This window comes from Trichosurus vulpecula, chromosome 9, assembly GCF_011100635.1.
Source record: "Trichosurus vulpecula isolate mTriVul1 chromosome 9, mTriVul1.pri, whole genome shotgun sequence".
Classification (NCBI taxonomy): domain Eukaryota; kingdom Metazoa; phylum Chordata; class Mammalia; order Diprotodontia; family Phalangeridae; genus Trichosurus; species Trichosurus vulpecula.
In genome coordinates this window covers 20,688,393-20,701,513 of record NC_050581.1, presented here as the reverse complement: position 1 = coordinate 20,701,513, position 13,121 = coordinate 20,688,393, and the positions used below count along the sequence as shown (strand labels likewise).

At 35.6% G+C, this 13,121-nt stretch overlaps 1 protein-coding gene across 1 annotated transcript in view; it reads left to right on the top strand.

The window, feature by feature from the left end:
• The window catches only part of IFT74 (intraflagellar transport 74), a 171,317-nt gene that overhangs the window by 85,750 nt on the left and 72,446 nt on the right, over positions 1 to 13,121 (top strand). The window contains exon 11 of the mRNA XM_036739092.1: positions 316 to 459. Coding sequence (XP_036594987.1) covers positions 316 to 459 — 144 coding nt within the window. The remainder of the gene's footprint in view (positions 1 to 315; positions 460 to 13,121) is intronic.

Here is a 13,121-nt window from a genome sequence, read left to right as displayed (position 1 = left end):
AGAGATCCCTAAATTATTAGAGTGAACTAAATTATTAGACTAATGGGGCCTGCATGTTTGACACTGAGGTTCTATATAATATATTTTTAAATCCATTAGAACCTGAGCTCTTTGAGAATAGAATTGTTTCACTCTTTGAATTCGTATCTCTAGCCCCTAGCACCGTGCCTTGCAAATATTTAGGCACTTAATAAATGCTCATTAAACATAATTGATTAAGATGCTGGTGACAAACTCTTCAACTTAGCTCATACTCGTAAACCAAAACCTGTTTTGTTGTCAGCTACAAAGTAAATAGTTTTATTTTTTCTTTAGGAAATAGCACACTCCCAGGTAAAACAAGAGGCTGTACTTCTTTATGAAAAACTTTATGAATTGGAGTCCCATCGAGATCAAATGATTGCAGAAGACAAAAGTATGGGATCACCAATGGAAGAGAGAGAGCGATTACTTAAACAAGTAGGAAAAATATTTATACTATATTTTTATGGCACGAGTCTTAACTTTAGTAAAAAGAATTAGAAAGGAAGCCAAGTAGCTTATGCTGTACTGAATAATGAATGTACTAACTTATTATGTTAAAAGATTGAATACCTTTCCTTTAAGAGTCATTCCATCTAGACTTCATGTGATATATTTGATAAGTCACACTAGGTAAAAATTCACTTTTTTGACACAAAATTGGCTAACTTTTCTTGCAGTTTTATCCACATCAAAGTAATTTTTAATGGTTACAATAAGCCATATCTTACAATTTATAGTTTTTTTAACTTTTGGAGGGGGGAAGGCAGGGCGATTGGGGTTAAGTGACTTGCCCAAGATCACACAGCTAGTAAGTGTGTCAAGGTCCAATTTGAACTCAGGTCCTCCGGACTCCAGGGCTGGTGCTCTACTCACTGTGCCACCTAGCTGCCCCTTGTAGTTTTATAATTTCCATGATTTGCTTCACTGCTTGGAAGGCTTAATATCCTCCTTTAATGTACATTTTATAATATACAAATTCAAATTTGCCTGCATTTCTAAAACTGATTTTATTGATATCTTTTTTTACATCATTATTTTTTCTCTATATATCCTTCTTTTTGAGAATGCCATCCTTTATTTAAAAAAAAAGTATTAAAAAAGGAAGAAAAATGTTCTGCAAAACTAAATAACGTATCAAAAGAAGTCTGACAGATACTGATATTCAGTATCTCCTATCCATGGTTCCTTACTTCAGCAAAGGAGTAGGGGGAGGTATATTCTCATATATTTTCTTTGGAGCCAAGCGTGGTTATTATTATTTCACATAATTCGGTTTCATTAGTTGTCATCTCCATTTACATTGTTGTAGTCATTGTGTATATTTTTTTCCTGGTTCTGCTTACTTCATTTTGCCTCATTCATGTAAGTCTTTCCTGCTTCTTAGTAATTTTCATACTCATTTCTTATAGCATGGTAATTTCCAATTATATTAGTTAACTAGTCAAGTAACAAGCATTTATTAAGTACTTATTATGTGCAAGGCACTGTGCTGAGGTTAGGGGGATACAAAGAAAGGCAAATAGTTTCTACTCTCATGGAGCTGACAGTCTAATGGGAAGGTTAACATGCAAACAACTATTTAAAAACAAACTATATACAGGATAAATTAGAGATTAATAATCTGTGAAGGAACTAGTATTAAGGGGGATTAGCAAAGTCTTCCTTTACCACATTCATGTACCATAATTTGTTTAGCTATTCTGCCATCTATGGGCACCTACTTTGTTTCCAGTTCTTAGCTACTGTAAAAAGTGCTGCTATAAATATTTTTATGTATATGAAACAAAACTTTTTGTTTTGACCTCCTTGGAATATAGGCCTAACAGTGGAATCTCTGGGTCAATGAGTATATTCATGTTAGTCACTTGGTTTTCAAAATTCCAGGTCATTTTTGATAATGGTTATACCAAGTCATATCTCTACCAACAATGTACTAGTGTGCCTATCTTTCTACAACCCCTCCGATTTGACACCTTTCCTACTTTGAGGGATGTGAGATGAAATCTTAGGGTTGTTTTGATTTACATTTCTCTTCTTATTAGAGATTTGGACCTTTCTTTGATATGATTGTTAATAGTTTGCAAATATATCGAAAACTTTGTTTATATTTTATGACCACTACTAGGGAGATTGCTACCCCCCATTGGCAAAGTTATTCCATACTCATTTTAGACCATAACTAAGGCCTTCTATTATTGCTGCTACTAGTGTTTTCCATGTGGTGGATATAATTAAAGAATGCTTTGAATTTACATATTTTGGGGGAAGAAGTCTGAACCATCAGAAAGAAATGGAAGCCTGCAAATTGAGGAGGACTTCAACTGGTTGTCTAGGACTTAAGGAGCAATTTGAAGTAGGGTTAAGGAATAGGAATAAGAGGGGGTCAGGGAGAGTCAGGATTATATCAAAAAGCAGTCTATTCTAGGTAAGTCTTTCTGGAAACACAAGACTTTGATTGTCCAGTCATATTCTCTCAAGGTCTCAGACCACTTGACAAGCCTCATAGTCACCATCTGGGAACCAATATACAGTTATCCCTTCCACATCACAACTTTCCCCATTACAGTTTCAATATATCATGGGTCAGCATAAGAAATTAAATGGAATTTTTGGAGAGTTTTGTGTAAGCCACAGACAATACAGAAACTCCAGCAGATGACCCAGAAAACGTTTAGAAACTCAGAAATGCATAAGGTATGTGTATAGTATTGTATAATATCAACATATTTTATCTTTTAATACCATAATAATTCAGACTAAATCTCTGTTACTAAAGAAGTGCCAAAAATTTTTATGCAGCTCTCCCAAAATGGGGGCACCAAACCCCCAACCCCTTCAGTGTGGAAGGGATAACTATATACCTTTGTTCACAGCAGTACATGGCACCTACATGTATTAGGGCATAGAAATCTCAAAATCAAATGTAGAAAGGCAGAATTATTAAATGCATCCTTTTAGAATCATAATGCAATAAAAATTACATTCAACAAAGAACAGTGGAAAGAGAGATTAAAAATTAATTGGAAGGGCAGAGCCAAGATGGCACTGTGAAAGGAAGGAACTACTGGAGCTCTCTCACAAATTCTGTCAGATAACGTCTAAAAAAGTAATCTGAGCAGATTTGAGAGGGTTAGAAGCCTCTAGTAGACTGAGAGGGGCAAGAGCCCCAGGCACACACAAGGGCACCAAACCAAACCAACCGGGAATAGCAGAGGAATCCAGCCAGCATGCCTGTCTGGGAGAGCACTGGGCAAGCGAAACATCGGAGCAGGAACAGGCCCAGGGTGGAAGTACCGGCTATGGCCCTAGTCTAGCCCCAGGCCTCTCAGCCCAGGACCGGAGTCTGTCAGAGCTATAGGAGACACCATCACAGAGCTTGCGGCTGTGGGAGCGGCTGGCCCAGAGGCCTCCAACCCACAGTCTATAGGTTTGAAACTTGCCTTCTTAAACTTCCGGGAGCCATGATGGCCAGGTAAAATGGCTCTCAGCCCTCCCTTGAATAAACCCAGAGAATACTACCTCAGGAGAAACAGAAGAGCAAGAAGTGGGGCTTCAGTAGTGAGAGAAGTTGAGGAGAGGGCCCTTCTCATGGTGGCAGAAGGAGACTAGTGCAGCAAGAGAGGTGTCCCAGCAGCCCTCACTTCAGCAGAACAATGAGAGTAACTGAGCCCAGGGGGTGGAACTAACAAACCTCAACACCAGGACATCAGACATGGCTTTGCACAGCCAGGGGAGGGGAAGACACCAGCACAGACAACAACTGAGACCACCTGTGCTGAGAGCAGTCCTGGGGAAAAGGAGACTCCCAGCAACCAGACCACCCCTCTCCCACACCTCACGAAACCAGAGGCCATAGCACATAAAGCCAGATTCCAACACAAGAAACTTGGGACAGAGCCCCCTGAGCCCCAGAAGCAGAGATCCACTTTAGAAACCAGGAGAAAAAAACACCATGAAAAAGCACACTAAGAAGCTTTCAAAGACCATTGGTTCCTATTATGGAGACAGGGAAGATCAAAATGCCAGTTCAGAAGAGGACAACATGGACAGTATACCCACATCTGAAACCTCAAAAGGGAAAGTAAACTAGTCTCCAGACCAAAAAGCATTCCTGGAAGAACTCAAGGAGGACTTTAAAAACCAAATTAGGAAGGTAAAAGAGAAATGGAAAGAAAATTCAGTGATGAAAACAAATCTTTAAAATCAGCGAAATGGTTAAGGAGAATCAGAATATAAATGGAGAAAATGGCTAATTGAAAAGTAAAATCAACCAAATGGAAAGGGAGATAGAGAAGCTAAAGGAAGAAAACAATACATTAAAAATTAGAATTGGACAAGTAGAAGCTAATGACTCTGTGAGACATCAAGAATCAGTCAAACAAAATCTAAAGAATGAAAAAATAGAAGAAAACGTGAAATATCTGATTGGAAAAACAACTGACCTGGAAAATAAATCCAGGAGAGACAATCTAAGAATTATTGGTCTACCTGAAAGCCATGATGAAAAAAAGAGCCTGGACAGTATCTTCCAAGAAATCCTTAAGGAAAACTGCCCGAGGTTCTAGAACCAGAGGGTAAAATTGTCATCGAAATAATCCACCAATCACTCCCTGAAAAAGATCCCAAATTGAAAACTCCCAGAAATATTATAGCCAAATTCCAGAACTACCAGGTCAAGGAGAAAATACTTCAAGCAGCTAGAAAGAAACAATTCAGATATCACAGAACTACAGTCAGGATCACACAGGATCTTTCAGCTTCTACATTAAATGACAGGAGAAATTGAAATATGATATTTCAAAAAGCAAAGGAGCTTGGACTACAACCAAGGATCAACTACCTAGCAAAATTGACCATAATTTTCCAGACAAGGAGATGGACCTTCAGTGAAATAAGGGAATTCCAGACCTTCCTGATGAAAAGGCCAGAACTCAATGGAAAATTTGATCTTCAAATACAAAACTCAAGAGAGACATAAAAAGGTAAACAGGAAAAAACCCTAGTTAATCAATAAGGCAAACTAGTTACATCCCTATATAGGATTATTTTGTTTTATATATGTTTTATACATATGTCAATCTTGAGAATAGTACAGTTATGACAATTGAAAGGGATATACATAGACTGTGGGTGTCAGTATAAAATAACTGATATAATGATAAAAAATATAATAGATATAAAGGGATGATTCTGGGAGAAGAGGTAAGGTAGTAGAAAAGGGTAAATTATATCACATGAAGAGGCACAGAAACATAGTAGAGGGAAAGAAGGGAGGGTGAAGAGCAGTATTTGCACTTTACTGTTCAAGAAGGGAATAACATCCTGATAAGTATAGAAATCAAACTTGTCCTACAGGCAGTAGGAAGGGAAAGGGGAAAGAAAAGGGAGGGTCAGAAGGGAGGGAAGAAGTAGCAAGGGGGAAAAGGTAAAATAAGGGAGGGGAATCAAGAGGGAGGGTAAACTGAGGAAGGTGGCAGTCAAAAGCAAAACTGTTGAGTGGAAGGGAGAAGGGAGAAATAAAAGCATAAACGGGGGGAATAGGATGGAGAAAAAGACACAGATAGTAATCATAACTGTGAATGTGAATGGGATGAACTCTCCCATAAAGCAGAAGTGGCTAGCAGAATGGATGAAAAACCATAATCCTACAATATGCTACTTATAAGAAACACATTTGAAACAGGGGGATACACACAGGGTAAAGGTGAAAGGCTGGAGTAGAATATTTTGTGCTTCAGCTAAAGTAGAAAAAAGCAGGGGTAACAATCCTAATCTCATACAAAGCAAAAGCAAAGATAGATCTAATTAAAAGAGATAAGGAAGGACACTATATCCTGCTAAAAACCACAGACAATGAAGCAATATCATTATTTAACATATATGCATCAAGTGGTATAGCATGCAGATTCTTAGAGGAGAAATTAAGGGAGTTACAGGAAGAAATAGACAGCAAAACTATACTAGTGGGGGACCTTAGCCTCCCTCTCTCTGAACTTGATAAATCTAACCTCAGAATAAACAAGAAAGAAGTTAAGGAGGTGAATAGAATTTTAGAAAAGGCAGATATGATAGACCTCTGGAGAAAACTGAATGGGGATAAAAAGGAATATACTTTTTTTCTCAGTGGTACATGGCACATATTCAAATATTGACCATGTACTAGGGCATAAAAACCTCACAATCCAGTGCAGAAAGGCAGAAGTAGTCAAAGCATCCTTTTTGGGTCATGATGCAATAAAAGTTATTTATAATAAGGAACCATGAAAAAATAAACTAAAAATTAATTGGAAACTAATTAATCTAATTCTAAAGAATGAGTGGGCCAAAGAACGAATCATAGAAACAATTAATAACTTCATTCAAGAGAATGACAATAGTGAGACAACATACCAAAACTTATGGGACTCAGCAAAAGCAGTTCTTAGGGGAAGTTTTATATCCTCTAAATGCTTACATGAATAAAATAGAGAAAAAGGCGATCGATGAATTGAGCATGCAATTGAAAAAGCTAGAAAAAGAACAAATTGAAAATCCGCAATTAAATATCGAATTAGAAATACTGAAAATCAAAGGGGAGATTAATAAAATTGAAATTATTAAATTAATAAATAAAACCAAGAGCTGGTTTTATGAAAAATCCAGTGAAATTGATAATCCTTTGGTCAATTTGATTAAAAGAAAGAAGAAAACTAAATTACCAGTATCAAAAATGAAAAGGATGAATTCCTTCCAATGAAGAAGAAATTACAACAATAATTGGGAATTATTTGCCCAATTGTATGCCCATAAATTTGACAACCTTAGGGAAATGGATGAATATTTACAAAAATATAAATTGCCAGGGTTAACAGAAGAGGAAGTAAAATACCTAAACAACCCCATCTCAGAAAAAGAAATTGAGCAAGTCATCAATGAACCCCCTAGGAAAAAATCTCCAGGGCCAGATGGTTTTATATGTGAATTCTATCAAACATTTGAAGAACAATTAATTCCCATACTTTATAGACTATTTGGGAAAATAGGTGAAAAAGGAGTTCTACAAAATTCTTTTTGTGTCACAAATATGGTACTAATACCCAAACCAGGTAGAGTTAAAACAGAGAAAGAAAATTATAGACCAATTTCTCTAATGAATATTGATGCAAAATTTAAATAAAATATTAGCAAAAAGATTGCAGCAACTTAATACACTATGACCAGGTAGGGTTTATTCCAGGAATGCAAGGCTGGTTTAATATTAGGAAAACTATCAGCATAATTATTATATCAACAACAAAATTAGCAGAAACCATATGATCATCTCAATAGATGCAGAAAAAGCCTTTGACAAAATACAACACTCATTCCTATTAAAAACGCTAGAAAGCATAGGAATAAGTGGAGCCTTCCTTAAAATTATAAATAGTATCTACCTAAAACCATTAACAAGTTTTATTTGTAATGGGGATAAGCTAGATGCATTTCCAGTAAGATCAGGAGTGAAACAAGAATGTCCATTATCACCCCTACTATTCAATTTGGTACTAGAAATGTTAGCTGTAGCAATAAGAGAAGAAGAAATGGAAGGAATTAGAATAGGCAAAGAAGAAACTAAATTATCTGTTTTTCCAGATGATGTGATGATTTCCTTAGAAAATCCTACAGAATCAAGTAAAAAACTACTCAAAATAATAAACAACTTTAGCAAAGTTATAGGATATAAAATAAACCCACACAAATCCTCGGCATTCGAATACATTACTAACAAAGCCCAACAGCAAGAGATAGAAAGAGAAATTCCACTTAAAGTTGCTGTAGATACTGTAAAACATTTGGCAGTCTACCTGCCAAGACAAGCCCAGGACCTATATGAACATAATTATGAAACACTTTTAATGTGAATAAAGTTAGATCTAAATAAATGGAAAAATATCAGTTGCTTGTGGTTAGGCTGAGCTAATATAGTAAAAATGACAATTTTACCCTAAATTAATTTACTTATTCAGCACCATACCAATTGAACTACCAAAAAATTATTTTACACACCTGGATAAAATAATAACAAAATTCAACTGGAAGAACAAGAGGTCCAGCATATCTAGGGAAGTAATGAAAAGAAATGCTAGGAAAGGTGGCCTAGCCATACCAGATATTAAACTAGTATAATGCAGCAGTCATCAAAACTACTTGGTACTGGCTAAGAAATGGAGTTGTGGATCAGTGGAATAAGTTAGGTACATAAGATGCAGTAGTCAAGGACTATAGCAATCTACTCTTTGATAAACCCAGAGAATACAGCTTCTGGATTAAGAATTCACTATTTCACAAAAACTGCTGGGAAAATTGGAAAATGGTAGGGCAGAAACTGGGTATAGACCAATATCATACACTGTAAACCAAAATACAGTCAAAATGGGTTCATGATTTAGGAATAAAAGCTGATACTATAAGCAGTTTGGGAGAGCAAGGAATAGTTTACCTGTCAGATTTATGGGAAAGGGAAGAATTCATGACACAACACGAGATAGAGAGCATTACAAAATGCAAAATGGTTAATTTTGATTATGTTAAATTGAAAAGTTTTTGTATAAACAAAGCCACTGCAACAAAGATTAGGAGGGAAGCAGAAAATTGGGAGAAAATCTTTACAACTAGTGTCTCTGCTAAAGGCCTAATCTCTAAAACATACAGGGAACTGAGCCAAATTTATAGGAATACAAGTCATTTCCCAATTGAGAAATGGTCAAAGGATATGAACAGGCAGTTTTCAGAGGAAGAAATTAAAGATATCTATACACATATGAAAAAATGCTCTGAATCACTACTGATTAGAGAAATGCAAATCAAAACAACTCTTAGGTACCACATCTCTCCTGTCAGATTGGCTAACATGACAAAACAGGAAAATTATAAATGCTGGAGAGGATGTGGGAAAATTGGAACACTCTTACATTGCTGGTGGAGTTGTGAACTGATCCAGCCATTCTGGAGAGCAATTTGGAAATATGCCCAAAGGGCTATAAAACGTGCATACCCTTTCACCCAGCAATACCACTTCTAGGGATGTATCCCAAAGAGATAACACAAGTGGGAACGGACCCATATGTATAAAAATATTTATAGCTGCTCTTTTTGTGGTAGCAAAGAATTGGAAATCAAGGGTTTGCCCATTAATTGGGAAATGGCTGAACAAGTTGTGGTATATGAATGTAATGTAATAGTATTGTGCTATAAGAAATGGGGAAGATATGGACTTCGTAATAACCTGGAAAAACTTACATGATATCATGCTGAGTGAGCATAGCAGAACTAGGAGAACATTATACGCAACCACAGATATATTGATTCTGTGATGACTAACCTTGATAGACTTCGCTCTTCTCAGGAATACAAGGTGCAAAGACAACTTCAAAGGACTCATGATGGAGAGAGGTATCTACATCCAGAGAAAGAACTATAACTATGGAGTCTGAATGCAGATTGAGTTAAACTATTTGCTCTCCTTGTTTATTGTTTTGTTTTTTGGGGTTTTTTTTTTTGGTTTTCTTTCTTCTCTCTCATGATTCATTCCATTGCTCATAATTCTTCTTTACAACTTGATTATTGTGTAAATAAGTTTAATGTGAAGTTGTATGTAGAAGATATACTATCTTGGGGAGGAAGGGGCAGGGGAGAAAATCTAGAACTCAAAATCATGCAGAACTGAGTGTTGTAAACTATAAATAAAAAGTCTTAATTTTATAAAAATTAATTGAAAACTGAATAATCTAATCCTAAAGTATAAGTAGGTCAAAAAACAAATCATAGAGACAATCAATAATTTTGTTAAAGAGAATAACAAGACAACATACCAAAATTAGTGGGATGCAGAGAAAGCACTACTTAGGGGAAAATTTATTTTTCTAAATCATTAATAAAAGAGCAAATCAATGAATTGGACAAGCAACTTAAAAAAACTAGATAAACAACAATTTAAGAATCCCCAATTGAGCACCAAATTAGAAATCCTGAAACCCAAAGGTGAGATTAATAAAGTTGAAAGTAAGAAAACTTTTGAGCTAATAACTACAACTAGGATCTGGTTTAATGAAAAAAAATCCAATAAAATAGATAAGCCATTTGTTAATTTGATTTAAAAAAAGAAAGAAGAAATAAAAAATGAAAAGGGTGAACTCACCACCAATGAAGAAGAAATTAAAGCAATCCCTTGGAAATATTTTGCTTATTTACATGCCAGTAAATCTGACAATCTGAGTGAAATTGATGGGTATTTATGAAAATATAAATTATCCAGATTAACAGATGAGGAAACAGAATACCTAAATAACTCCATCTCCAGAAAAAGAAATTGAAAAAGCCATCTGTGTACTTCCTAAGAAAAAATTCCCAGGGCTAGATCAGTTCACAAGCAAATTCTACCAAACATTTGAAGAACACAGTTCCAACACTATATAAACTATTTGGAAAACTAGGCAAGGAAGAAGTCCTACCAAATTCCTTTTATGTCACAAATATGGCTTTGATACCCAAACCAGGAAAAGCTGTTTTAGAGTAGGAAAACTATAGACCAATTTTTTTAATAGATATTGATGCAAAATTTTAAAATAAAATACTAGCAAGGAGATTACAGCAATATATCACAAAGATCATACACTGTGACCAGATAAAATTTATACCAAGAATTCAGGTTCAGTATTAGGACAACTATAATCATAATTGACCTCATCAATAACAAAACAACAGAAATCACATGATTATCTGAGTAGATGCCAAAAAAGTGTTTGACAAAATTCAGCACCCGTTCCTATCAAAAATAGAAAGCATAGGAGCATTCCTTAAAATAATAAGCAGTATCTCCCTAAAACCATCAGCAAGCATTACCTGTAAGGGGGGATAAGCTATAAGCCTTTCTGGTAAGATTAGGGGTGAAGCAAGGATCCCTGTTATCACCACTACTCAATATTGTACTAGAAATGTTAGCTGTAGCAATAAAAGGAGAAAAGTAAATTGAAGGAATTAGAATAGGCAATGAGAAAACAAAACTATCAGTCTTTTCAGATGATATGACAGTTTACTTAAAGAAGTCTACATAATCAACTAAAAAACACTACTAGAAATAATTAACAATGCTGGCAAAGTTGCAAGATGTAAAATAAACCCACATAAATCATCAGCATTTCTCTATATGACCAACAGAATCCATCAGGGAGAGATAGAAAGAGAAATTTCATTTAAAATAACTGTAAACACTGTAAAATACATGGGAGTCTACCAGCCAAGACAAACCTGCCAAGACACACCTAAACAATTACAAAACACTTTTCACACAAATTAAGTCAGATCTAAACAATTGGAAAAATATCAGTTGCTCATAGGTAGGCAGAGCCAATATAATAGAAATGACAATTTTGCCTAAAGTAATTTATTTATTCAGTGCCTTACCAATCAAACTACCAAAAATTATTTGATAGAGCTAGAAAATAACAATAAAATTCATCTGGAAAAAACAAAAGTTCAAGAATATCAAGGGAATTAATGAAAAAATACAAAAGAAGGTACCTAGAAGTCTAGATCTCAAATTACATTTTATAAAGTAGTAATCATCAAAACTATCTGCCTAAGAAATAAAGTGATGGATCAATGGAATAGATTAGTTACATAAGACACAGTAGTAAATGACCATAGTAGTCTAGTGTTTGATAAATCCAAAGACCCCAGCCTCTGGGATAAGAACTCACTATTTGACAAAAACTGCTGGGAAAACTAGAAAACAATGTGGCAGAAACTAAGTATAGATCAATATCTTATAACACATGCCAAGATAATGTCAAAATGGGTATATGATTTAGATATAAAGGATGATACCATAAGCAAATTTGAAGAGCAAGGAATAGTCTACTTGTCAGATCTATGGAGAAGGGAAGAATTTATGACCAAACAAGAGATAGAGAACATTACAAAATTTAAAGTAGATGATTTTGATTATATTAAATTTAAAAGTTTCTACATAAATGAAACCAATGCGACCAACATTATAAAGAAAGCAGAAAGCTAGGAAACAATCTTTATAGTAAGTATTTCTGTTAAAGGCCTCATTTCTCAAATATATAGAGAACTAAGTCAATTTTATGAGAATACAAGCCATTCCCCAATTGATAAATGGTCAAAGATATGAACAGGCGGTTTTCAGATGAAGATGTCGAAACTATATATAAATCAAATGAAGAAGTGCTCTAAATCACTTTTGTTTAGAGAAATGCGAATTTAAACAACTCTGAACTACATTTATCAGGATAGGCTAATAACAACAAAAAAGAAAAATGATACATGTTGGAAAGGTTGCGGGAAAATTGGGACACTAATGCACTGTTGGTGGAGTTGTGAACTGATCTGACCATTCTGGAGAGAAATTTGGAAGTAAGCCCACAGGACAACCAAAATGTACATACCCTTTGATCTAGCAATACTACTACTAGGTCTGTATCCCAAAGAAATCATAAGAAAGGGAAAAAAGACCTACATTTTGTTTCAACAATTCAGCTAGCAACTACTGTGGCTGTGTAAAACCAACAACAATCAGCACACAGAATGCTGCAAGCCCAGATTCTTTTGATCTGCTTTACTAAGGAAAGCAACGTTAAGGGGTTAACAGCCTTACTTTAATCCAACATAGAAATATCATTTGCTCAGCTGAGGGGGAAAAGCCAGCATGCTGAGCTTCAAAGCAAATACCAACAAATTACAAACATCAACAGACAGACCTTTTCTGATTCAAATCTCAATGAATTGTTACCAGAGTTTAACAAAGTCCCAACATGTGGGTTTACAAGCTGGAGGGCTCTTAACTACAGCTGCCCTGAGTCTCCGCATCAGCACACCGCCAAGAGTGAAAGCCCTAAGCAAATAGCTCTGTCTTCCCTTTTTATGCACTCTTTAGCCGTCATCAGACATCATCTGAGTGACCAGAATTTAAGCTCTTACTATTGGCTCTGATCTTAGCAACTCCCCTTAGGACCCTGGGGGCTTCACGCCCACATAGGCTTAGCACCTAATAGGGTTTTTGGGCCTACTTGGGAGCGAAGATATAATCAGACCTCCCTTCACTGGCCCCACCTGGA